General features: G+C 62.4%; 2 protein-coding genes across 6 annotated transcripts; both read left to right on the top strand.

Annotated features, from left to right (window-relative positions):
- Positions 1-357: 357 nt before the first annotated feature.
- On the top strand, positions 358-18,375 carry PAN2 (poly(A) specific ribonuclease subunit PAN2). 4 transcript variants are annotated; one of them, XM_062015720.1, is made up of 26 exons: positions 358-438; positions 809-1,109; positions 2,334-2,503; positions 2,687-2,807; positions 2,896-2,973; positions 3,084-3,351; positions 4,362-4,704; positions 6,377-6,473; positions 7,019-7,138; positions 7,300-7,419; positions 7,508-7,636; positions 7,755-7,954; positions 8,280-8,422; positions 8,759-8,865; positions 9,704-9,802; positions 10,357-10,433; positions 10,880-11,021; positions 11,282-11,419; positions 12,063-12,122; positions 12,210-12,300; positions 12,395-12,552; positions 12,662-12,805; positions 13,686-13,865; positions 13,972-14,065; positions 15,045-15,242; positions 18,317-18,375. In XM_062015720.1, exons 2-26 carry the CDS (start codon positions 828-830, stop codon positions 18,337-18,339), a joined length of 3,582 nt encoding a protein of 1,193 aa, XP_061871704.1. In that variant the 5' UTR covers positions 358-438; positions 809-827; the 3' UTR covers positions 18,340-18,375. The 4 variants fall into 4 exon arrangements, with proteins under 4 accessions (XP_061871704.1, XP_061871703.1, XP_061871701.1 ...); XM_062015719.1 differs by lacking the exon at positions 18,317-18,375 and adding an exon at positions 15,313-15,644 and having other exon boundaries at positions 8,283-8,422; XM_062015717.1 differs by lacking the exon at positions 18,317-18,375 and adding an exon at positions 15,313-15,644.
- On the top strand, positions 18,342-22,945 carry CNPY2 (canopy FGF signaling regulator 2). Of its 2 annotated transcripts, XM_062015728.1 has the most exons (5): positions 18,342-18,444; positions 19,247-19,362; positions 19,514-19,711; positions 20,668-20,764; positions 22,502-22,642. In XM_062015728.1, exons 1-5 carry the CDS (start codon positions 18,342-18,344, stop codon positions 22,543-22,545), a joined length of 558 nt encoding a protein of 185 aa, XP_061871712.1. In that variant the 3' UTR covers positions 22,546-22,642. The 2 variants fall into 2 exon arrangements, with proteins under 2 accessions (XP_061871712.1, XP_061871711.1); XM_062015727.1 differs by lacking the exon at positions 20,668-20,764 and having other exon boundaries at positions 22,502-22,945.
- Positions 22,946-23,039: the final 94 nt, after the last annotated feature.

Raw genomic sequence — 23,039 nt, 5'->3', positions numbered from 1 at the left:
GACCCCCGTGGGGCACTTTGGGACACTGAGAGGCACCGTGTGGTGCCAGGGGACGCCATGAGACCCCCGTGGGACAAGGGGCCAGAGGCAGCGCCCGGGATCCCGCGCGGTGTCGGGGACCGTCGGGGTCTCAGGGGGGGGTCTCCGGGGTCGCCCCCCCACAACACCCCAGCCCTTACACGGCCGCTTTGGGGTTGTTTGTCCCCTCCACCGCGCCGTCCCGCGCGCGCCGCTTAGTCCCGCCTCCCTCCGGCGCTGATTGGCCAGCGCCCGTTTGCGCCGCGTTGCTATTGGTCCGCCGGCCCCGCGGGACGCGCGCGCGGAGGGGGGGGGGCGGTTGCCATAGCGACGGCGAAGGGCCTTGGGGGGGGGGGGGGGGACGCCCGTGACGGCGCGACGGGACGAACCCGGGAGCGCGGCCCCGCCGGGGCTCGGCCGGTAACGGCGGGCGCGGGCCGCTGGGGGCTGTTCGGCCGGAGCGCGGGGGGTTGTGGGTATCGCCCCGGAGCTCGGCGGGGAGAACGGGGCGGCCCGGAGCGGGCCCCGGGTGCCCGGCCCGGCCCGGCCGCCGATACCGCCGGTGCGTTCCGCGACGGCTCCGCGGAGATAGCGGAGGCGGGGCTGGCCCAGCGTGGGGCTCGGAGGGCTCGGCCGGTGCGGGTTCGGCTCCCGGTGGCTCGGGGAAGGGGAGCGCAGCGCTGTGCCCCGGCCCCGCGGCGGTCCCAGGCGCCTTCTGCGGGCTTCCGAGGATGGGGAGGCTCTGGGGGGGCTTCGGGGCGAGGGGCTCAGTTCCTTTTCTCTCTCCAAGGGAGACGCCGCTTTTCACGATGAATTTTGAAGGTCTCGACCCTTCCCTTGCCGAATATGCCCCTCCACTGCACCCGGCGCTCGACCCTGTCCTGGACCCCCACCTCAACCCCAACTTGCTGCAGAACGTAGAGCTGGATGCCGAAGGGGTCCCGTTAGAGGGAATGGCGGTGCCAGAGTCGGTGCATCTCATGGAGGGCATCTACAGCGAGCTGCACACCGCCGTGTCCGAGGTGGGGGTGCCCGTCTCCGTCTCCCACTTCGACCTGCACGAGGAGATGCTGTGGGTTGGGAACCACGGGGTAAGGTGTCTGCTGGGGGAGTGGGGTATGAGGAGGGGGCAGGGAGGGGCAGAGTGCTGGTTGTGGTGCCTCAGGGCAGAGCCTCTGAGCAGAGGTGGTTGATGGCTCTCAGAACAGGAGCCTCTGTGGTGTTTCCCCCAAGTAGCTTCAGTGCCCTGAGGGGTGGAGCTGCTGGAGCTTTTCATAGAATGGGTTGGGTTGGAAAAGCCCTTGAAGCTCCTGGAGTCCAAACCCTCCCCTCACCCTGCCCAGCCCAGCACTGACCCACAGCCCTCAGCACCTCAGCCCCACGGCTCTGGGATCCCTCCAGGGCTGGGCACTCCCCCAGCTCCCTGGGCAGCCTGGCACAGGGGCTGACACCCCTCAGGGAAACTCATCCTCTCAGGGAAACAGTTCTGCCTCAGCTCCAACCTCAACCTCCCCTGGGGCAACTCCAGCCCTTTTCCTCTTGTACTGTGTCTGCTGGGGGAGTGAGGTATTCATCACATCATTTTTGCTCTCAGAACTCCACCAAACCCCACTTTCCTCCCCAGAACTCCCTCAGGGAAAAAGTTCTCTCTCAGCTCCAACCTCAACCTCCCTTGGAGTGACTTGAGGCTGTTTCCTCTTGTCCTGGCACTTGCTAATTTGGGAGCAGAGCCTGACCACCAGCTCCCTGCAGCCTCCTGTCAGGGAGTGTCAGAGAGGGCTCCTGGCTGCCCTCAGCCTCCTCTTCTCCAGCCTCAACACCCCCATTCCCTCAGCCCCTCCCCAGCACCCTTGTGCTCCAGCCCCTTCCCCAGCTCTGTGCCCGGCTCTGGCCACGCTGCAGCCCCTCAGTGTCCCTGTGGCAGTGAGTGAGGGGCCCAGCACTGACACAGCCCTGGAGCTGCAGCCTCCCCAGGGCCCAGCACAGGGGACAATCCCTGCCCTGCTCCTGCTGCCACCCCACTGCTGAGCCCAGCCAGGCTGCCCTTGGCCTTCTTGCCCCCCTGGGCACGCTGCTGGCTGCTGTTCAGCCCCTGGCACCAGCCCCCCCGGGCCCTTTTCCCCCAGTTGCTTCATTGCTGGTGCCTGCCAGGGAGGAGCTCGATCAGTTTTGGGGCACGTGGGGGGCTGGAAGCCTCCCTGTTGGGTGAGGCCAGAGGCAGCTGTTATCTCTGCTGGGAGCACTTTGCCTGTGTGGCCTCCAAATGAAGCTGGGGTGGATTTTGATGGGGTGGATCTTGTCCCCACTGGTTTTAGGGCCACGCCACCTCCTTCTTCGGCCCGACCCTGGAGCGTTACTCCTCCTTCCAAGTGAACAGCAGCGATGACATCCGCCAGATCCAGAGCCTGGAGAATGGGATCCTTTTCCTGACCAAAACCAACCTGAAGTACATGTCACGAGGTGGCCTCATCATCTTTGACTACCTGTGAGTACTTTCCCCTGCTTGTTCCAGCCCCAGGAGCTCCCCCTGTACCAGGAAGTGATGGAGGGGCTGCTGTGCAAAGGCTAAACGTGGACAGAAGCCGATTGCAGACCCTCCTCCCCCTTCCCCACTGCTTCCCTGAGCTGGGCAGGGGCACTGAGGACTGTTCTCCCCCTTCTCCCACAGCATGGATGAGGCTGAGGACATGCACAGCCTCCTGCTGACAGACAGCAGCACGCTGCTCGTGGCTGGGCTGCAGAACCACGTCATCGAGCTAGACCTCAACACCGTCCAGGAGACACAGAAGGTACAAGCAGGCTGGAGGCTGCTGCAGGCAGAGCCTTCCCTCTGGGTTTCATCTCCTCTCACCTCCCTCTTCTCCCCCTCTTTCTCAGTACACTGTGGAGGTTCCAGGAATCACCATCATGAGGCAATCAAACCGCTTCTTCTTCTGCGGGCACACCTCCGGGAAGGTAACAGCATCCTCATCCCTCCTTGATGCTCAGCTTCACCCTGACATTCCCAAAGCTCAGGGGAGCTCCCTGCAGCACCCACCACCCTTGTGCATCTCCCCCTGGCCCAGGTCTCCCTTCGTGACCTGCGCACCTTCGTGGTGGAGCACGAGTTCGACGCCTATTCGGGCAGCCTGTCGGATTTCGACGTCCACGGGAACCTGCTGGTGACATGTGGCTTCTCCAGCCGCATGAACGGCCTGGCCTGCGACCGCTTCCTCAAGGTCTATGACCTGCGCATGATGAGGGCCACAACCCCCCTGCAGGTCCACATCGACCCCTTCTTCCTCCGCTTCATCCCCACCTACACCTCCCGCCTGGCCATCATCTCCCAGACAGGTGGGTGAGGGTGGGAGTTGCAGATCCCACCCTGGATGGTGTGGGGTGTAGTTATAGAGTCACAGGATGGTGAGGGGGTGGGAAGGGACCTGCAGAGCTGCACCAGCCCCAGCCCCTGCTACAGCAGGTTCCCCTGGCTCAGGGGGCACAGGAATGTGTCCAGGGGGGGTTGGGAACCTCCTGAGAAGGAGCCTCCACACCCTCCCTGGGCAGCCTGGGCCAGGGCTCCCTCAGCTCAGCACCAAAGGACTTGCTCCTCCTGGGCCAGGGGCACTTGCTGTGTCCCAGCCTGTGCCCATCACCCCTTGTCCTGCCACTGGCCACCCCAGCACAAAGCCTGGCCCCATCCATCCTCCTTTAGGGACAGAGCAGCATTGAGAAGGGCTCCTGAGCTCAGGCTTCTCTCCTCCAGACTAAACAGCCCCAGGGCTGCAGCCTTTCCTCGTAAGGAAGATGCTCCAGTACTCTGATCATCTTGGTGTCCCTGCACTGGCCTCTGCAGCAGTTCCCTGTCCCTCTGGAGCTGGAGAGATACCTAAAAGTGTTGCTGAGATCCCCCTGAGCTGAGGCTTCTGTTCCCCAGGCTGAACAGCCCCAGGGCTGCAGCCTTTCCTCCTCACACACATGTTCCATCCCTCAGCATCTTGCTGGCCCTGCCCTGGCCTCTCTGCAGCACTTCCCTGTCTCTCTGCAGCTGGGGAGCCCAGCCCTGGCCCCAGGACTCCAGCTGAGGCCTCCCCAGCTCTGGCAGAGCAGAGGGGCAGCACAACCTCCCTGGCCCTGCTGCCCACACTCTCCTCATGCCCCCCAGGCTGCCATTGGCTCCTTGCCCACCAGCCCACGTTGCTGCTCCCCTTTTGCTGTCCAGGCGATGGTCCCAACATCCCCCAGGCTCAGGGTCACGATGGGACAGAGTTGGCCAGGTGCTCTCAACCCACCTCTAGTTCCAGCAGCTCCTTAAGCACAGACTTCCTGATGCCACCTCACTCCATCCTTCCCCTCTCACACAGGGCAGTGCCAGTTCTGTGAGCCCACCGGCCTCGCCAACCCCGCTGACATCTTCCACGTCAACACCGTTGGGCCCCTCATCATGACGTTCGACGTCTCAGCCAGCAAACAAGCCTTGGCCTTTGGTGACTCTGAGGGCTGTGTCCACCTCTGGGCTGACACCCCAGAGGTCACCTTCAATACTTACTCTCGTGAGACTGACTTTGCCTTACCCTGCATTGTGGACAACTTGCCTCACTTGGACTGGAACCAAGACCTTGTGCCACTCTCCCTCATCCCGGTGCCGCTGACCAATGATGCTCTGCTCTCTGACTGGCCTGCTGCCAACTCTGCCCCTGCACCCCGGTAATTTGCCCAGGAATCATCATCATTTCACACCTAGGGAAAAGCCAACATGGGAAAGCTGCTCCCTGCAGAGTTCCTTCACCCTTTGTGATACTAAAGTGGGAGTGGTGGCTGCCAGCCCAGAGGCTGTGGTGCCTTTGAGCCAAAGCTGGACAGGCTGCAGGGCTGGGCACAGAGAGAAATCTGATGACATTGAACAAGGGCAAGTGGAGAGTGTTGCCTCTGGGAAAGAACAACCCCATGTGCCAGCACAGGCTGGGGAATGAACTCTGAGAGTTGTGTAGGGGAAAGGGAGCTGGGGGTGCTGGTGGGCAGCAGGATGAGCCTGAGTAACAACGGGCCCTCGTGGGCAAGAGGCCACTGGCAGCCTGGGGTGGGTCAGAAGAGCTGTGGGCAGGAGGTCAGAGAGGTTCTGCTGCCCCTCTGCTCTGCCCTGGTGACACCACATCTGGGGTGTTGTGTCCAGCTCTGGGCCCCTCAGCTGCAGAAGGACAGGGAGCTGCTGGAGAGAGCTCAGCACAGGGCACAGAGGTGCTGGAGTTGAGCATCTGCCTGGTGCTGAAAGGCTGAGGGAGCTGGGGCTCTGCAGCTTGGAGAAGAGGAGTCTGAGGGCTGAGTTCAGTCATGTTCACAAGTGTCAGGAGGCTGGAGCCAGGCTGTGCTCAGGGATGGCCAATGATGGGACAAGGGGCAACGGGCACGAGCTGCAACATCAGAGGTTCCAGAGACACACAAGGCAGAATTTGTTCCCTGCTGAGGTGAGGGAGCACTGGCAGGGGCTGCCCAGATGGGCTGTGGAGGCTCCTGCTCTGGAGACATCCCAACCCCAGCTGGATGAGTCCCTGTGTGCCCTGCTCTAGGTGCTGCTGCTCTGGCAGGGGGCTGCACTGGATGAGCTTCCCAGGTCCCTCCCAGCCCTTGAGGTTCTGTGACTCTGTGATTCCTCTCCTTCCCTGAGCCTTGGGAGCAGGGCAGTGGCTCTGATGCCCTTTTGCTGCCCTATTTCATGGTTTCTTCCTTACTTTCCCCTTGATGCAGTGACTGGGTGGGTTTGGAGAGGCTGGAATTTGGTCAAACCTCCCTAGTGGGATCCTGGCTGCTGTGGAAACTGGTTTATCCCTGAGCTCGGTGCTGCTGTCGTGTTCTGTCACAGCCCAGGGTGCTGTGTTGTGATGAGAACTGATCCTGAGGGGGAAAGGAAAAACTCTTTTCCCCATCAGGGGCACCTCAGCAGCACTGATCAGCACCTAAAGAGTGGGTGTCATGAGGATGAGGTGACATTTGTTCTGTGGTGCCCAGTGACAGGACAAGGGGTGATGGGAAGAAGCTGGAACACAAAAAGTTCCACTGGCACAGGAGGAGCAAGTCCTTTGGTGCTGAGCTGAGGGAGCCCTGGCCCAGGCTGCCCAGGGAGGGTGTGGAGGCTCCTTCTCTTCCCAACCCCCCCTGGACACGTTCCTGTGCCCCCTGAGCCAGGGCAAGCTGCTGGAGCAGGGCCTGGGGCTGCAGCAGCTCTGCAGGGCCCTTCCCACCCTTAACACTCTGTGATTCTATGACTGAGTGTGGGAAGGGAAAACCCTCCAGCCCCACCAGTGTGTCCCTGAGCAGCCAGCAAGTCCCTGGCTTCAGCAGTGGTGCTGAGCAGTGGTGCTGAGCTGTTGGCTGTTTGCAGGAGAGCTCCCCCGGTCGACCCCGAAATCTTGCGCACCATGAAGAAAGTGGGGTTCATTGGCTACGCCCCAAACCCACGGACCAAGCTCCGTAACCAGGTACCCCCTGCCAGGAGGGATGCTGCCAAGTGTTGGGCTCCTTTTACCAGCCTGCAATTCCTGGAGGGTTCAAGCTCTGCCTGAGTCCTCCAACCATCCCAGAGCTTTCTGCAGGGCTCAGGGGAAGGGGAGGGAGTGGGGGGGGAGAGATGTGATTCCCTGGAGCTCTCCCTCTCAGGGCCAGGATCCCAACTCAATGGATAAGTGGCTCTGTGGTGGGAAAGGTCTGAGCTGAGTGGTTCTGAGGTTCATGGCACGTCCCTGGCCCTTGGGAAAGCACTGCTGTGTGTCGCCTTCGCCCGCAGCACCGCTGTAGTTTCCCACAGTGATAAGTCCCTTGTAAGAAGGGAGGTGTGGAGGCCTTGTGCAGGTTGGGGGGAGGCCCTTCCCTCCCTGCTCCTTTCTGGTTTATTCCTTTGCTCATTTTTGGGGTGGCAGGAAAGCCCAGGAGCTGCTTGTTTCAATCTGTGGCGCTTCTCTCTGTCTCAGGGCTGGGGAGGGGTTCAGTTCAGCTGCTCTCTCTCCCCTCCTCTTCCTCCTTCCAGATTCCCTATCGCTTGAAAGAGACAGACACCGAGTTTGACAGCTTCAGCCAGGTCCCTGAATCCCCCATTGGGAGGGAGGAGGAGCCACATCTCTACATGGTGGCCAAGAAGTACAGGAAGGTAATGACCTCCCAGGGCACGAGCTGGCACTGGCTGGGAGTCCCCAGCTTGGGCTGAAGCAAAAGCACCCACCCAGGCCCTCAGCACCTTCCCCTGGCAACCCCTGGGCATTGTGCCTTTGGGCAACTGTGCCCTGATGAACACCTTGTGCTTTTGCTCAGGTCACCATCAAATACTCCAAGCTGGGGCTGGAAGATTTTGACTTTAAGCATTACAACAAGACATTGTTTGCAGGGCTGGAGCCCCACATCCCCAATGCCTACTGCAACTGCATGATCCAGGTGGGATCCTGACCTAGGTGGGTCCTAAATCATCTCTAGATGTTCCTTCCATCCCTTGTGACCTGTGTTAAGGCTCCATCTCTTCCAGGTGCTGTATTTCTTGGAGCCTGTGCGTTGCCTGGTTCAGAACCACTTGTGCCAGAAGGAGTTTTGCCTGGGCTGTGAGCTGGGTTTACTCTTCCACATGCTGGATCTATCCCGTGGAGACCCCTGCCAGGTCTGTGGGAGGCTCAGAGAGAGATGACAGAGGAACAGGAGCTGAGTGATGCCATCAGACAGCGTGGAAACTCCTGTCACTTGACCTCACTGACATCCTGCTCTTGCCCCATCCCCAGGGAAGCAACTTTCTGCGGGCTTTCCGCACGATCCCGGAGGCTTCGGCGCTGGGGCTGATCCTGGCTGACTCGGATGAAGCCACGGGGAAGGTGAACCTGGGGAGGCTGATTCAGAGCTGGAACCGTTTCATCCTTACTCAGCTGCACCAGGAAACCCAAGAGCAGGAGGGACCACAGGCCTATCGAGGGGCTGGCACCAGGTGAGTCCCCAGCCTGGGGACAGCACGAGGGTGTAACTCAGGGAGGGGGGGTTGGCTCCCAAAGGCTCCATCCATGGCTTTGGTTTTGGCACTCAAGCCCTGAGAGCTGCTTGGGGGATTCAGAGAGCTCTGGGCTACCCTCAGAGTGGGGTTTGGGAAGCCCTTTTCCCCCCTCTAAGCCCACCCTCTAAGCTCAGCAGGTTGGGGGTTATGCAGAGCTCTGGAAGCCCCTCTGGCTGATTCCCCAAAAGCTGTTGGGATTTAGGTGCTGGTCCTTGTATAACCCAAGACAAGACCTTCCTAACCCCAGTGCTCTCTTCTCCAGCAGCTTTGGGTCCTCTGGGGACTCAGTCATTGGGCAACTCTTCAGCTGTGAGATGGAGAACTGCAGCATGTGTCGCTGTGGCAAGGAAACAGTCCGCCTGTCCTCCACACTGCTCTTCACCCTCTCCTACCCCGAGAGCACTGGTAACAGGCAGGGCTGGGCAAGCCCTGGCACCTTTAACCCTGCTCCATTTGCCATACCTGGGTGGGGTTTGTTATCTCTATAGCTGAGCTGGCATTGCTTTTTCTTTCTCCTCCTTAGCAGTGAGGAAGCTTCTGTGCCAGGCTGTGGCAGACCCCACAGCCCAGGTCTAGTGTGGTGGGTTTCCAACCAGCTGAGCTTTTGGTTATTAAAAAAAGGCAGATTTAGGGGTTGACCTTCTGGCTAGTGGTTGTGAGGAAAACCCCAGAGGTTTGGCTGAGCTAAATTGGTAAGGTTTGTGTGTTGGAAGGTGACGTGATTCTCCTTTCTCCCTTCAGAAAAGCCTGTCAAAGATTATGACTTTGCCCAGATCTTAAAACGAAGCATCTGCTTAGAGCAGAACACACAGGCCTGGTGTGAGAACTGTGAGAAGTACCAGCCCACGGTGAGCCCATGGGCAGGGACTGGCAGCAGAGGGGGGTGAAGGCTGTGGAGGTGCCCTTGGGCCACTGCCTGAGCTGGCAGAGTTTCTCCATTAGTCAGTGGGGAACGTCCTGAGTGGATATTGGAGATTCAGTTCTGGGTTGGGATGTTGGGGTGAGGGGGGTGGAGTGGGGTATTCCCTGGGCTGTGGGAGAGCTGGAATGTGGCTCACAGGTCACATGGATCCCAGATGAATCTCCTGGATCCCAGCTGAGTCTCCCCTGATGCCAGCTGAATCTCCTCCCTTGGTCTCATCTGAATCCCCCTGATCCCAGTTGAATCCTCCCCAATCACAGCTGAATCTCCCAGATCCCATCTGAATCCTCCTTGATCCCAGCTGAATCCCCCCTGATCCCAACGTGATTGCAGCTGAGTCTCCTTGATCCCATCTGAATCCCCCCCAATCCCATCTGAATCCTCCTTGATCCCAGCTGAATCCCCCCTGATCCCAGCTGAATCCCCTCAATCCCATCTGAATCCCCCCAATCCCATCTGAATCCCCCTTGATCCCATCTGAATCCTCCTTGATCCCAGCTGAATCTCCCCAATCCCATCTGAATCCCCCTTGATCCCATCTGAATCCCTTGGGTAGGGGGCAGAGTGAAACCCCCCAGAACCAAACACCCCCCTCTGTGACATTGCAGCCTCACTTGCTCCTGCAGTACCCCCCCAGCTACCAGAAACCCCCCCAGGACTCTCTACAGGCCAAAGCCTGGGAGGAGGGCAGAGGGTGGCATGTGCCAAACCCAGTTTTGAGCCTCTCCAGGGCTTTGGGGTCCCATCTCCTGCTCTCCCTGCAGGTCCAGACCCGCAACATCCGCTGCCTGCCTGACGTCCTGGTCATCAACTGTGAGGTCAACAGCTCCAAGGAGGCAGATTTCTGGAAGACCCAGGCTGAGGTTGGGGGTGATTTTTTGGGGGGCAGAACCAAGCTTGTTCCCCCTGGCACACAGGCTTTGCTGCATGCCCAGGCCCTCAGAGGTGCTTTCACTCTGCTCTCGCTGTCTCGAAACCTCTCACTCTCCACCTGAGCCTGGCTTTGTCCTCAGAGGACACTGTGATCTGGTCACTTTTGTTTTGGAGATGGAAAAGACAAAATCCCCTGCAATGAGAGAGCTGATGGGACTGCAGCAGTCAGTGCTTCCTCCCCCCTCTCCCTCAGCACATGGCAGCAGCAAGGCAGTGCCCCTTTCCCACGCACAAGCCTGGCAGAGTGGGTGGACAGTTGAGTTTCTCGTGCTGGTTTTTCCCCTGTCACTGACTTTCAAGGCCTTGTCTTTCCCCCACTTCTGGCCTGGCTCTCCCCTCATCCTCCTGCTCTTCCCCCTTCATCCTCCTGCTCTTCCCCCTTCATCCTCCTGCTCTCTCCCCTTGTCCCCCTGCTCTCTCCCTCTATGTTCCCAATGCCCAGCCAGTCTTTCTGCACTGACTCTTGCCTCTGTTTCCTTGCCAGTATGCCTTTCAGAGAGCCATGATGAAGAGAGGAGGCTTTGAGATCACCAAAGGCAAAGAAATCTCCCTTGGAGAGTGGTAGGTGATCATTCCTAGGTGCAGTTCTTGAGCAGTGATACCTTTTGGGGTGTTTCTCTGGGCCTTGGAGAGCTCAGGGACAATTCTCATCTGATCATGAGGATTTGATCATTCACCTTGAGGACGATCCTGGTGGGTTGTGAACTGGAAGAGCCTCATTGTTGCTCTGAGGCTGTGGCCCTGGATGGGTGCTCTGTGCATCATCCCCTTCAGATCCACTTTGGAGCCCCCAGACCTCTTTTTCAGACTGATTAAAACCCCCAGGGCCAAATATCAGCCCTTTCTCACAGCCACTATGCAGCTGTGGGGAGATGGTGCAGCTCTGCCTTCCCCAACTGTCCTGAAGAACTTTTTAGGAGTAGCTTGGTGGAGATCCTGCCCTGGAGAGGTTGGCCTGGACATCTAATGACTTCTTCCAGCTCAGCTTTCCATCACTGTCCATGCAGGAAGGAGCTGGGGAACCCTGACATGGGACATTCGTATCCTTCTGTGGAGGAGCTGAAGAACATTTGGATCCCCCATGCCATCAAGATGAAGCTGACCAAGAGCAAGGAGCTGGATGTCTGCAACTGGAGTGAGAGTGATGAGGTAAAAGCTGCTGAGATCCCTCCTGGAGCTCTGTGGTCTCATGCACGTGGGGCTGTGGGAGCAGAACTGCTTCAGAACCGCTTCCAACTGAGGGCGTGTGGGTGAGAGCGAGAGGGGCTGGAGGACACCTTGGGAAAGCTTGGACACCTCAATGGGTGATGAGACAACCTGTCCCAGCTCTGGGGTTTGGGTTGGAGGTTTGGGAGCTGCTCAAGGTTCAGATGTTTCCCCCCCCACCTTGGGGTTGGTTCCTCCTTCAGCTGAGCCCCACTGATGACCCCGACTCCGTGTACATCTACGACCTCATGGCCACCGTCGTCCACATCCTGGATTCCCGCACTGGGGGCAGCCTGGTGGGACACATCAAAGTGGGAGAGACCTACCACCAAAGGAAAGAGGTGAGGGCAGGGATGGCACAGCAGCCCCTACTCCCCCTGAGCCCTCCTTTGCCCTCCTTTCACCCACCACTTTCCTCAGGGTCGGGTTGTTTCACAGACCCTTTCCTGGGTGTCTCAGTCAAGTGCTGAGTGTTTGGCTGAAGGAGCTGAGCAGCCCTAGATCCCCCCCTACACACACACACACACACACACCACTCAGGCACATTGTGGGGAGGGAGGAAACCCTTTTCCCACACTCAGGCTGCTTCCTCCTGGGCACGGGCACGGTGCCAGCTTGTCCTGACTCTTCCAGGTAAAGGCTTTGGACGTCATCTCCCTTCCTGAGGAAAGGGGGTGGGCTGGGCAGTCCTGGCTTGGTGGAGATGCTTAAGCCAGGAGTTCCCAGAGTGTGTCAAGGCTGCATCCCCAACCCTTATCTCTTGCATCTCCGTGGAGTTTTGGTTAGGAGTCGGGCAGAGACGGTGCCTGTCCAGCCTTGGGCGGCCAGGGATTTCCCCACCGTGTCCCAGGAAGGGTGGGAGTTCCCACGTGGCACCAGCACCCCCCCTTTTTCCCTGGTAACTGGGTAGTGGAGTCATTGTGTCTACCCAGGGGGGGGCCCCTAAAGCTGTGCCTCTGCCTTTCCTCCCCTCCCTCCTCCCAGGGAGTCACGCACCAGCAGTGGTACCTCTTCAACGACTTCCTCATCGAGCCCGTGGATAAGGTGAGTGCTTGGTGGTCGTGTTGGGGGTCACAGGGAGTTGAGCATCCCCCCTGTACCCTGTTCCCTCCCCCCTCTCCCATTTTGCAGTGTGAGGCTGTGCAGTTTGACATGAGCTGGAAGGTACCAGCGATCCTCTACTACGCCCGGAGGAACCTCAACGCCAAGTACAACCTCGTCAGTGAGTGCGTGGGGTGGAAGTGGCTGCGTGGCTCGTGGTGTTGGCTCTCAAAGCTCACTTCCCTTCCCCTTTTTCTTTCTTTTTCCTCCTCAAGTCAAGAACCCCATCGAGGCCAACGTGCTGCTGGCTGAGGCCTCCCTGGCTCGCAAGCAGCGCAAGTGCCACGCCACCTTCATCCCCCTCATGCTGAGCGAGATGCCGCAGGCGGGCGACCTGGTGGGGCTGGATGCTGAGTTTGTCACGTTGAATGAGGTCAGGGTGACCCCCCCTCCCACCCCCCAACCCTGGGAATTGGTGCAGGGAGAGCCCCTCAGGGTGTAGCTGTGTGCTGGGGACTGAGTTGGGCCCCTGCCTGGTGCAGGAGGAAGCGGAGCTGCGCAGCGACGGGACCAAATCCACCATCAAACCCAGTCAGATGTCAGTGGCCAGAATCACGTGTGTGCGGGGACAGGGCCCCAACGAGGGTGTTCCCTTCATTGATGACTACATCTCCACCCAAGAGCAGGTACAGGGCCTTCTGCTCAGCCTCCTGTCAATCCCCATTGGGACAGGACTAGAATCCTTTGGGTTGGAAAAGCCCCTGAAGCTGCTGCAGTCCCAGCCCTGGCCTCACCCTGCCCAGCCCAGCACTGACCCCTCAGCACCTCACCCCACGGCTTTGGGGTCCCTCCAGGGCTGGGCACTCCCCCAGCTCCCTGGGCAGCCTGGCACAGGGGTGACACCCCTCTCAGGGAAACAGTTCTGCCTCAGCTCCAGCCTCAACCTCCCCTGGGGCAGCTCCAGCCCCTTTCCTCTTGTGCTGCCCCTCAGGAGCAGAGACTGACCCCAGCTCACTGCAGCCTCCTGTCAGGGAGTGTCAGAGAGGGCTCCTGTCTCTCCTCAGCCTCCTCTTCTGCAGCCTCAACACCCCCATTCCCTCAGCCCCTCCCCAGCACCCTTGTGCTCCAGCCCCTTCCCCAGCTCTGTGCCCGGCTCTGGCCACGCTGCATCCCCTCAGTGTCCCTGTGGCAGTGAGTGAGGGGCCCAAAGTTGAAGTAGAGGACACAGACCCTGTCAGCCTCTCCCTTTATTTAGAAACATAAGGCAGAATTTGTTCCCTGCTGAGGTGAGGGAGCACTGGCAGGGGCTGCCCAGATGGGCTATGGAGGCTCCTGCTCTGGAGACATCCCAAACCCAGTTGGATGAGTCCCTGTGTGCCCTGCTCTAGGTGCTGCTGCTCTGGCAGGGGGCTGCACTGGCTGAGCTTCACAGGTCCCTTCCAGCCCTTGAGGTTCTGGGATTCTGTGATTTATGGATGGGCACCTCCCTGGGGAGCTGGGAGAGGATCTGGGGAGTGGGCTGACTCCCATGGCAGCCCCTCTCCATGGGCTCTGGTCTCTCTCCAGGTAGTGGATTACCTAACCCAGTACTCAGGGATCAAGCCAGGAGATTTAGATGCCAAGATCTCCTCCAAGCACCTCACCACCCTCAAATCCACCTACCTGAAGCTGCGCTTCCTCATCGATGTGGGAGTCAAGTTTGTGGGCCACGGGCTGCAGAAAGACTTTCGTGTCATCAACCTGATGGTGACAGCACCCAACAGCACCCAGCCCACTGCAGGGTGGTCTCAGGGAGGAGGGGGGGTGAGTGCTCCCCTCCATCCCAGCAGCAGGACCCTCTTCCCCTTGGCAGGTGCCCAAGGACCAAGTGATTGACACCGTGTATCTGTTCCACATCCCGAGGAAGAGGATGATCTCCCTGCGCTTCCTGGCGTGGTACTTCCTGGGTCAGTGGCTGAGCCTGGGGCTGGGGCTGGGAGGCAGAAGAGGGGGGATGCTGAACAACCCCATGGACCAGCACAGGCTGGGGAATGAACTCTGAGAGAGTTGTGTAGGGGAAAGGGAGCTGGGGGTGCTGGTGGGCAGCAGGATGAGCCTGAGCCAGCAACGTGCCCTCATGGGCAAGAGGCCACTGGCAGCCTGGGCTGGGTCTGAAGGGCTGTGGGCAGGAGGTCAGAGAGGTTCTGCTGCCCCTCTGCTCTGCCCTGGTGACACCACATCTGGGATATTGTGTCCAGCTCTGGGCCCCTCAGCTGCAGAAGGACAGGGAGCTGCTGGAGAGAGCTCAGCACAGGGCACAGAGATGCTGGAGTGGAGCATCTGCCTGGTGCTGAAAGGCTGAGGGAGCTGGGGCTCTGCAGCTTGGAGAAGAGGAGCCTGAGGGCTGAGCTCAGTCATGTTCACAAGTGTCAGGAGGCTGGAGCCAGGCTGTGCTCAGGGATGGCCAATGATGGGACAAGGGGCAACGGGCACGAGCTGCAACATCAGAGGTTCCAGAGACACACAAGGCAGAATTAGTTCCCTGCTGAGGTGAGGGAGCACTGGCAGGGGCTGCCCAGATGGGCTGTGGAGGCTCCTGCTCTGGAGACATCCCAAACCCACCTTGGCCTCATTCCTGTGCCTCCTGAGCATGAGGAACCTGCTTGAGGGGGCTGGAGGAGCTCTGGAGGTTCCTTCCCACCCCCATCCCTGTGTGATTCTCTGGTTGCACTGGCACAGGAGGAGAAACTCCTGGCAGGGGCTGCCCAGATGGGCTGTGGAGGCTCCTGCTCTGGAGACATCCCAACCCCAGCTGGATGAGTCCCTGTGTGCCCTGCTCTGGGTGCTGCTGCTCTGCCAGGGGGCTGCACTGGCTGAGTTTCCCAGCTCCCTTCCAGCCCTTGAGCTCCTGTGCTTCCCTTCCTGACATCCCCTTTCCCTTTGCAGACCTGAAGATCCAAGCAGAGACCCACGACAGCATCGAGGACGCTCGCACGGCGCTGCAGCTCTACCGCAAGTACCTGGAGCTCAGCCCCCAGGGCGCGGAGCCCGAGGAGTTCCGCAAGGTTCTCAAAGCTCTCTACGAGAAGGGCAGGAAGATGGACTGGAAGGTGCCAGAACCCGACAGCCAGAGCAGCCCCAAGCGTAAGGCACCGCTCCCGCCCCCCCCCCCGCCGCGCCCCCGCCGCCCCTCACCGCGCTTTGTCTCCCGCAGATGGGGCCGTGTACCCCCCGGTGCTGGCTCTGTGAGCAGTGGACACGCGTGGAACTGGAACCAGCAGCGGGGATGGGGCTGTCCCCACCCTGCCCGACCCCCTCCCACCCCGGGTCTCCCCCGGGACTTGCTCTCCCTGCCGGTACCGGGAGTTACAACCCCCCTCCAGCCTTTCTTCACTCGCCTGCCGGCCCGGGCACCCCCCTCATAAAGCAGCCTCAGCCACCCGCGCCACCGGCTCCTCCTTGGCTCCGGGGACGTGCGGTTGGGCACCGGCACCGGGGCTGGCCCCGGGCACACAGCCTGGAGGGCCCCGGGGCTGGGACCCGGGATACAGGGGGCGGGACCCGGCGCTGGCAGCTACGGGGGGAAGGATCTGGGAATGGGGCCCGGTGCGGGGCCAGTGCCGGTGTCACGGCAGGAGCCACCCGGGTCCCAGCTGTGGCTCGCACCGGGGCCACGGCAGCAGCGAGATGGGGCCGGGACCGGGGCCGGGGCGGGAGGTGGGTCCTGGGCTCGGGGTCCCGGTGCTGGTGTCGCGCTGCAGGGTCCTGGGCCCAGTGTACATGCCGCTGGTGTCCCGGGCTCTGGGTCCTGGTGCCGGTGTCACGGCTGCAGTGTCCCAGGCTCTGGGTCCCGGTGCCGGTGTCACGGCTGAAGAGGGTCCCAGGGCCAGTGTACACGCCGCAATGTCCCGGGCTCTGGGTCCCGGTGCTGTTGTCAAGCCGCTGGGTCCCGGTGCTGGTGTCTTGCCGCAGTGTCCCGGGCTCTGGGTCCCGGTGCCGTTGTCACGCCGCTGGGTCCCGGTGCCGGTGTCTTGCCGCAGTGTCCCGGGCTCTGGGTCCCGGTGCCGTTGTCACGCCGCTGGGTCCCGGGCTCTGGGTCTCGGTGCTGGTGCCACGGCCGCTGGGTCCCGGTGCCGGTGTCTCGCTGCTGGGTCTCGGTGCCGTTGTCACGCCGCTGGGTCCCGGGCTCTGGGTCCCGGTCTCTGTGTCCCGGGCTCTGGGTCCCGGTGCCGGTGTCACGGCCGCAGTGTCCCGGTCTCAGGGTCCCGGTGTCCCGGTCTCTGGGTCCCGGTGCCGGTGTCACGGCCGCAGTGTCCCGGTCTCAGGGTCCCGGTGTCCCGCTCTCTGTGTCCCGGTCTCTGGGTCCCGGTCTCTGTGTCCCGGTGCCGGTGCCGGGCGGCGCGCGCGGGAGGGGGCGGGGCCAGCGCAGGCTCCGCCCCCCACAGGGCCGAGCGCCACGCGGACGGGCCCTGGCGGCGCCGGGGTCCTCGCGTCCGCCGCGGGCTGCCCTCGGCGCTGCCTGCACCACGGCCCGGCCCCGCCGCAGCCCGAGGAGCCGCCCCGGCCGGTTCGACCGGTTGTGCGACCCCGCTCGGGTCCGTCCCCGCCCTCTCCGAGGGCTGTTCCCCCGCCGCGGGTGCGGCGGAGCGGGCGCGGCGGGGCAGGCGGAGGCGCGGGCAGCCCCGGCGCAGCCGGTCGGGGAGGGGGGCGGTGCGGCGGGACGGGACGGGACGGGACGGGAGCGCGGCGCGGTACGGGGGGCTCGGCCGGGCCCGCGGGGGCTCCGAGGGGGGCTCCGTGGGGGGCTGTGGACGCGAGCCGATACGGGAGGGGGCTCTGTAGGGGCTCTGGGCTCAACCCCGTGCGGGAGGGGGCTCCGTATGAAGTCCTGAGCTCAGCTCTCCAGGGGAGGCGGCTCTGGGCTTGGTCTGTAGGGGAGGGGGCTCTGAGGATGGAGCTCTAGAGGGGAGGGGGCTCTGTAGGGGATGGGGTCTATAGGGATGAGGCTCTACAGGAGAGGGGGCTCGGTAGGGGAGGGGGCTCTAGGGATGGAGTCTACAGGGATGGGATCTATAGGGCTCTAGGGATGGGGCTCTATAGGGGAGGGGGCTCTATAGGGACGGGACTCTTTAGGGGAAGGGGCTCTATAGGGGAGGGGGCTCTAGGGATGAGGGTCTGTAGGGGTGGTGCTCTATAGGGGAGGGAGCTCTAGAGATGGGGTCTATAGGGATGGGATCTATAGGGGCTCTATAGGGACGGGACTCTTTAGGGGAGGTGGCTCTGTAGGGGATAGTGCTCTATAGGGAGGGGGCTCTATAAGGGATGAGACTCTATAGGGGAGGGGGCTCTATAGGGGAGGGGGCTCTAGGGATGAGGCTCTGTAGGGGTGGTGCTCTATAGGGGAGGGAGCTCTAGGGATGGGGTCTATAGGGATGGGATCTATAGGGGAGGGGGCTCTAGGGTTGAGGCTCTATAGGGGAGGGGGCTCTATAGGGATGGGACTCTATAGGGGAGGGGGCTCTGTAGGGGATAGTGCTCTATAGGGAGGGGGCTCTATAGGCGATGGGGCTCTATAGGGGAGAAGGCTTTATAGGGGAGGAGTCTCTAGGGATGAGGCTCTGTAGGGGTGGTGCTCTATAGGGGAGGGGTCTCTAGGGATGGGGTGTGTAGGGATGGGATCTATAGGGGAGAGAGCTCTAGGGATGAGGGTCTATAGGGTAGGGGGCTTTATAGGGGAGGGGACTCTGTAGGGGAGAGGCTCTATAGGGGAGGGGGCTCTAGGGATGGGGTCTATAGGGATGAGACTCTATAGGGGAGGGGACTCTAGGGATGAGGTTCTATAGGGGAGGGGGCTCTGTAGGGGAGAGGGTTCTATAGGGATGGGGCTCTATAGGGAGAGGGGGCTCTTATAGCGGAGGGGTCTTTATAAGAGTCTCTAGGCTGGACCCTTTAGGAGAATGGGCTCTGGAGGAGAGGGGGAGCTATATGGGTCAGGAGGGGGCTCTGTATGGGTCAGGAGGGGGCTCGACCCTATAGGAAAAGTGCCTCTGTAGGGCCCCTGGGTCTGGCCTTTCAGTGGGGGGAGGGGTGACCCCCCAGGGGTGTGGGGGGCCACGGGGGGGCTGCCATGGCCCTGCAGCTGCGGGGCTCTGGAGAGGCACGGCCCGGGGGCACATGGCCACGGTGGCCACCGGCGCTGGAGCTGCCCGTGCCCGCAGGTCACCCGGCAGCAGAGCCGTGAGGATGAGGAGGGGCCGTGTGCCCCCCGCGCTCTGCCTGGCAGCGGCCCTGGCAGCGCTGCTGCCCACCGCCTGTGCCCGCCGCAGCCAGGACCTGCACTGCGGAGGTGTGGGGGGCACCGGGCTGGGGAGGGGGCACCGGGGGAGGGGGCTCCGGGGCTGCGGGAGGGGGCACTGGGGCTGGGAAAGGGGCACCGGGGCTAGGGAGGGGGCTCCAGGGCTGCGGAGGGGGCAATGGGACTGGGGAGGGGGCAACGTGCCTGGAGGAGGGGCACCAGGGGAGAGGGTTCCGGGGCTGGGGAGGGGACATTTGGGCTGGGGGAGCGGCTCCAGGGCTGGGGAGGGGGTAATGGGGATGGGGAGGGGGCTCCAAGGCTGCGGAGGGGGCAATGGGGCTGGGGAAGGGGCTCCGAGGCTCAGGAGGGGGCAATGGGGCTAGGGAGGGGGCTCCAGGGCTGCGGAGGGGGCAGTGGGGCTGGGGAGGGGTCAACGTGCCTGGAGGAGGGGCACCAGGGGAGAGGGTTCCGGGGCTGGGGAGGGGGTAATGGGGATGGGGAGGGGGCTCCGGGGCTGAGGAGGGGCTCAGGGGCTTGTGGCAGTTGGGCTGGGGAGGGTCAGCGGGGCTGGGGAGGGGGGCAACGAGGCGGGGGGGAGGGGGCACCAGGGCTGGGGAGGGGACTCCGGGGCTGGGGAGGGGGTTCTGGGGCTGGGGAAGGGGCAACGAGGCAGGGGGAGGGGGCAAGGAGGGAGGGGGCTCCGGGCTGGGGAGGGGGTAATGGGGATGGGGAGGGGACTCCGAGGCTGAGGAGCGGCTTCGGGGCTGGGGAGGAGACTCTGGGGCTGTGGGAGGGGGCTCCGGGGCCGGGGAGGGGCTGTGGGAGGGTCGGTGCTGAGCCCCGTGTCCCGCAGCCTGCCGGGCGCTGGTGGATGAGCTCGAGTGGGAAATCGCCCGCGTGGACCCTCGCAAAACCATCCAGATGGGCTCGTTCCGCATCAACCCCGACGGCAGCCAGTCCGTGGTGGAGGTGAGGCAGCCCCAGCCTGAGCCCAGGGCTCAATCCTGTCCCCTGTCCCCTGTCCTCAGCCTCCTCCCCAGCCCCACCTTGTCCCCACGGGCTGTGTGGTGGCTTCTGAGCCTCTCCCAGTGCTCTTGTCCCTCTGAATCTCACCCCACAGGTGCCCTACGCCCGCTCTGAGGCTCATCTGACAGAGCTGCTGGAGAAGGTGTGTGAGAAGATGAAGGAATATGGGGAGAAAGTGGATCCAAGCACACACAGGAAAAGCTACATCAGGGTGATCTCTCATGATGGGACCAAAATGGATCTTTCTGGGGTCAAAATCGATGGAGATGTGACATCCAGCCTGAAATTCGCAGTGAGTGAGGCTCCTGGGGGCATCTGACAGGGCTCAGTGGGGGCTTTGGGACATGCTGGGGATGAATCAGGGCAGGGATGCAGAGCTTGTGCCCCTGTGCCCTGGGGAGGCTGCAGCTCCAGGGCTGTGTCAGTGCTGGGCCCCTCACTCACTGCCACAGGGACACTGAGGGGCTGCAGCGTGGCCACAGCCCCTGGGACGTGGGTTTGAGGGGAAAAGTGGGGTTTTGGGGAACTTGTGAGGGGGAAAGGTGAGTTTTGGGGGAGTTCTGAGGGAGAAAGTGGGGTTGTAGTGAACTTCTGAGGGAAAAAGTTGGGGTTTGGGGGAGTTTTAAGGAGAAAAGGGGGGTTTTTGGTGGTGAACTCCCTGCCAGGAGGCTGCAGGGAGCTGGGGGTCGGGCTCTGCTCCAAGTTAACAAGTGACAGGACGAGAGGAAACAGCCTCAAGTCACTCCAAGGGAGGTTGAGGTTGGAGCTGTGAGAGAACGTTTTTCCTGAGGGAGTTCTGGGGAGGAAAGTGGGGTTTTAGAGGAGTTTTGAGGGGAAAAAACAGGGTTTTGATGGAGTTTTGAGGAGAAAAATGATGTAATGAATGACAGGGCAAGAGGAAAGGGGCTGGAGCTGCCCCAGGGGAGGTTGAGGCTGGAGCTGAGGCAGAACTGTTTCCCTGAGAGGGGTGTCAGCCCTGTGCCAGGCTGCCCAGGGAGCTGGGGCAGTGCCCAGCCCTGGAGGGACCCCAAAGCCGTGGGGTGAGGTGCTGAGGGGTCAGTGCTGGGCTGGGCAGGGTGAGGGCAGGGCTGGGACTGCAGCAGCTTCAGGGGCTTTTCCAGCCCATTCCATGACTCTGGCTGAGCAGGGGCTGCTCTGGGGCTGGGTGGGTGAGGGGCTGAGCTCTGGCTGCTGTCCCTGTCTCCCATCTCTGGGAGGCTGCTCTGAGCCCTCTGCACCCTGCTGCAGTGTGAGAGCATCGCTGAGGAGTACGAGGACGAGCTCATCGAGTTCCTGTCACACGAGGCCGACAACGTCAAGGACAGACTGTGCAGCAAGCGCACGGGTGGGGTGGGGTGGATGGGATGGGGTGGGGTGGGATGGGATGGGATGTGATGGGGTGGGATGGATGGGTTGGGGTGGGATGGATGGGATGGGATGGGATGGGATGGGAAGGGATGGATGGGATGGGATGGGTTGGGATGCATGGGTTGGCATGGGATGGGATGGGGTGGGATGGATGGGATGGGATGGGATGGGATGGGATGGGATGGGATGGGATGGGATGGGATGGGATGGGATGGATCAGGGGTCTCTCCTCTGCCCAGGGAGGGCAATGATTGCTCCATCTGACCCCTTACCCAAAACTCCACCAGCCCCTCACCCCCCAGAACAGCCCCTCACTCCACAGAGCTGCCCCTTGCCCCACAGCCCCTCTCTATGCCTGTGGACCAGCCCCTCACCCCCCAGACCAGCCCCTCACCCCCCCAGACCAGCCCCTCACCCCATGAGCTGCCTCTCACCCCACAGAACTGCCCCTAACCTCCCAGAGCAGCCCCTCACCCCCCAGAGCAGCCCCTCACCCCATGAGCTGCCCCTCTCCCCACAGCCACTCACCCCATGGAGCTGCCCCTCTCCCCACAGCCCCTCTCTCTGCCTGTGGACCAGCCCCTCACCCCATGAGCTGCCTCTCACCCCACAGAACTGCCCCTAACCTCCCAGAGCAGCCCCTCACCCCATGGAGATGCCCCTCTCCCCACAGCCACTCACCCCATGGAGCTGCCCCTCAGCCTCCAGAGCAGCCCCTCACCCCCCAGAACAGCCCCTCACCCCATGAGCTGCCCCTCTCCCCACAGCCCCTCACCCCCCAGAGCAGCCCCTCACCCCCCAGAACAGCCCCTCACCCCATGAGCTGCCCCTCTCCCCACAGCCCCTCACCCCCCAGAGCAGCCCCTCACCCCCCAGAACAGCCCCTCACCCCATGAGCTGCCCCTCTCCCCAGAGCCCCTCACTCCACAGAGCTGCCCCTAATCTCCCAGAACGGCCCCTTACCCCCCAGACCAGCACCTCACCCCCTAGAGCAGCCCCTCACCCCACAGAGCTGCCCCTTGCCCCACAGCCCCTCTCTCTGCCTGTGGACCAGCCCCTCACCCCATGAGCTGCCTCTCACCCCAGGGAGCTGCCCCTAACCTCCCAGAGCAGCCCCTTACCCCCTAGACCAGCCCCTCACCCCATGAGCTGCCCCTCTCCCCACAGCCCCTCTCCCTGTTTGACCAGCCCCCCACCCCCCAGCACCAGCCTGTGCCCACGGGCCCCTCTGGAGCTGCCCACAGCTGATTTTGGGACACCCAGCCTGGGCAGATCACCTGGGCACAGAGTTCCTGTGGCAGCCAACAGCCCCTCACCCCCTTCCCACCACCATGTCCCAGTGCCACGGGGCTGTTTCCAGCTCTGGCCACGCCGTGACCTTTGTGCTTCTCTCCCTGCCCACCGGGCAGCACCGGGCACACAGACAGGTCCTGGCGGGGTGGGCTCAGGGTGCTGCTGAGCCTCAGCACACCTCCCACACCTCCATTTAGGCACGTGGCCACCAGCCTTAGACAAACAGCAGCCCAGCAGCTCTGTGCAAACATTAACCCCAGAGCAAAGCCCCCGGGGAAGCTGCGGTGTCGCCCCGGGGCCGGGTCACGGCTGCGGCCCCACGCCGCGGGCGGGTGACGGAGGGTGACGGGTCCCACGGGGACTGTGCCATGGCCTGAAACAACACCCAGCCCGCTGTGTTGTGCCCTTTGTGTCCCCTCAGACCTGTGTGACCACGCGCTGCACATCCCTCACGACGAGCTGTGACACGGGCAGCCCCGGCTGCCACCTCCCCACGCTGCCAACGCGCCTCGGTGACCTTGGAGGGACCCGGGACGGTGCCAGGCGCCGGGTGGATGGGCCCCAGCGGGGTGGGAGGATGTGCCAGGGAGGATGGTGGTGCTGGAGAGACACCTTTTAACCCCCTCCCTGGGTCTGGGGCTCTCAGCCCATGTATTTGCCAGCTGGATGCTTCGAGGTGGCCACGGCGCCGTGTCCTGGCTCGTGCGGCACCTCTCGGGTGCCCACACAAGGACCTTCCTCTGCTGCTGCTCAGGGGCACAGGGGGGGACACATTGGGGTGGGGTTTGGGACCACCCCCCCTGCTCCCTGCTGCAGGTAATAAAGGGGCCACGTGGCAGCTGTGCCACTGGCCCACCCGAGGGCACGTCTGGCTGCTGTGGGTGTGGGCAATGGGGCTGGAGGGGCTGGTGGCCACCCCACGTGCCCCCTGAGGTGCCCTGAGCTTGGTTGTCTCCTTC

This window comes from Colius striatus, chromosome 26, assembly GCF_028858725.1.
Source record: "Colius striatus isolate bColStr4 chromosome 26, bColStr4.1.hap1, whole genome shotgun sequence".
Classification (NCBI taxonomy): Eukaryota; Metazoa; Chordata; class Aves; order Coliiformes; family Coliidae; genus Colius; species Colius striatus.
This window is presented reverse-complemented; position numbering and strand designations above follow the sequence as displayed.

Coding starts and splice junctions, on each gene's coding strand:
- CNPY2 (XM_062015727.1), top strand. CDS start 18,342: ATGAGGAGGGGCCGTGTGCCCCCCGCGCTCTGCCTGGCAGCGGCCCTG. Junction 19,363..19,513: donor GCAGCCAGTCCGTGGTGGAG/GTGAGGCAGCCC, acceptor CTCACCCCACAG/GTGCCCTACGCCCGCTCTGA. Junction 19,712..22,501: donor CATCCAGCCTGAAATTCGCA/GTGAGTGAGGCT, acceptor GTGTCCCCTCAG/ACCTGTGTGACCACGCGCTG.
- PAN2 (XM_062015717.1), top strand. CDS start 828: ATGAATTTTGAAGGTCTCGACCCTTCCCTTGCCGAATATGCCCCTCCA. Junction 7,139..7,299: donor TGGCCAAGAAGTACAGGAAG/GTAATGACCTCC, acceptor GCTTTTGCTCAG/GTCACCATCAAATACTCCAA. Junction 7,420..7,507: donor ACTGCAACTGCATGATCCAG/GTGGGATCCTGA, acceptor CATCTCTTCCAG/GTGCTGTATTTCTTGGAGCC.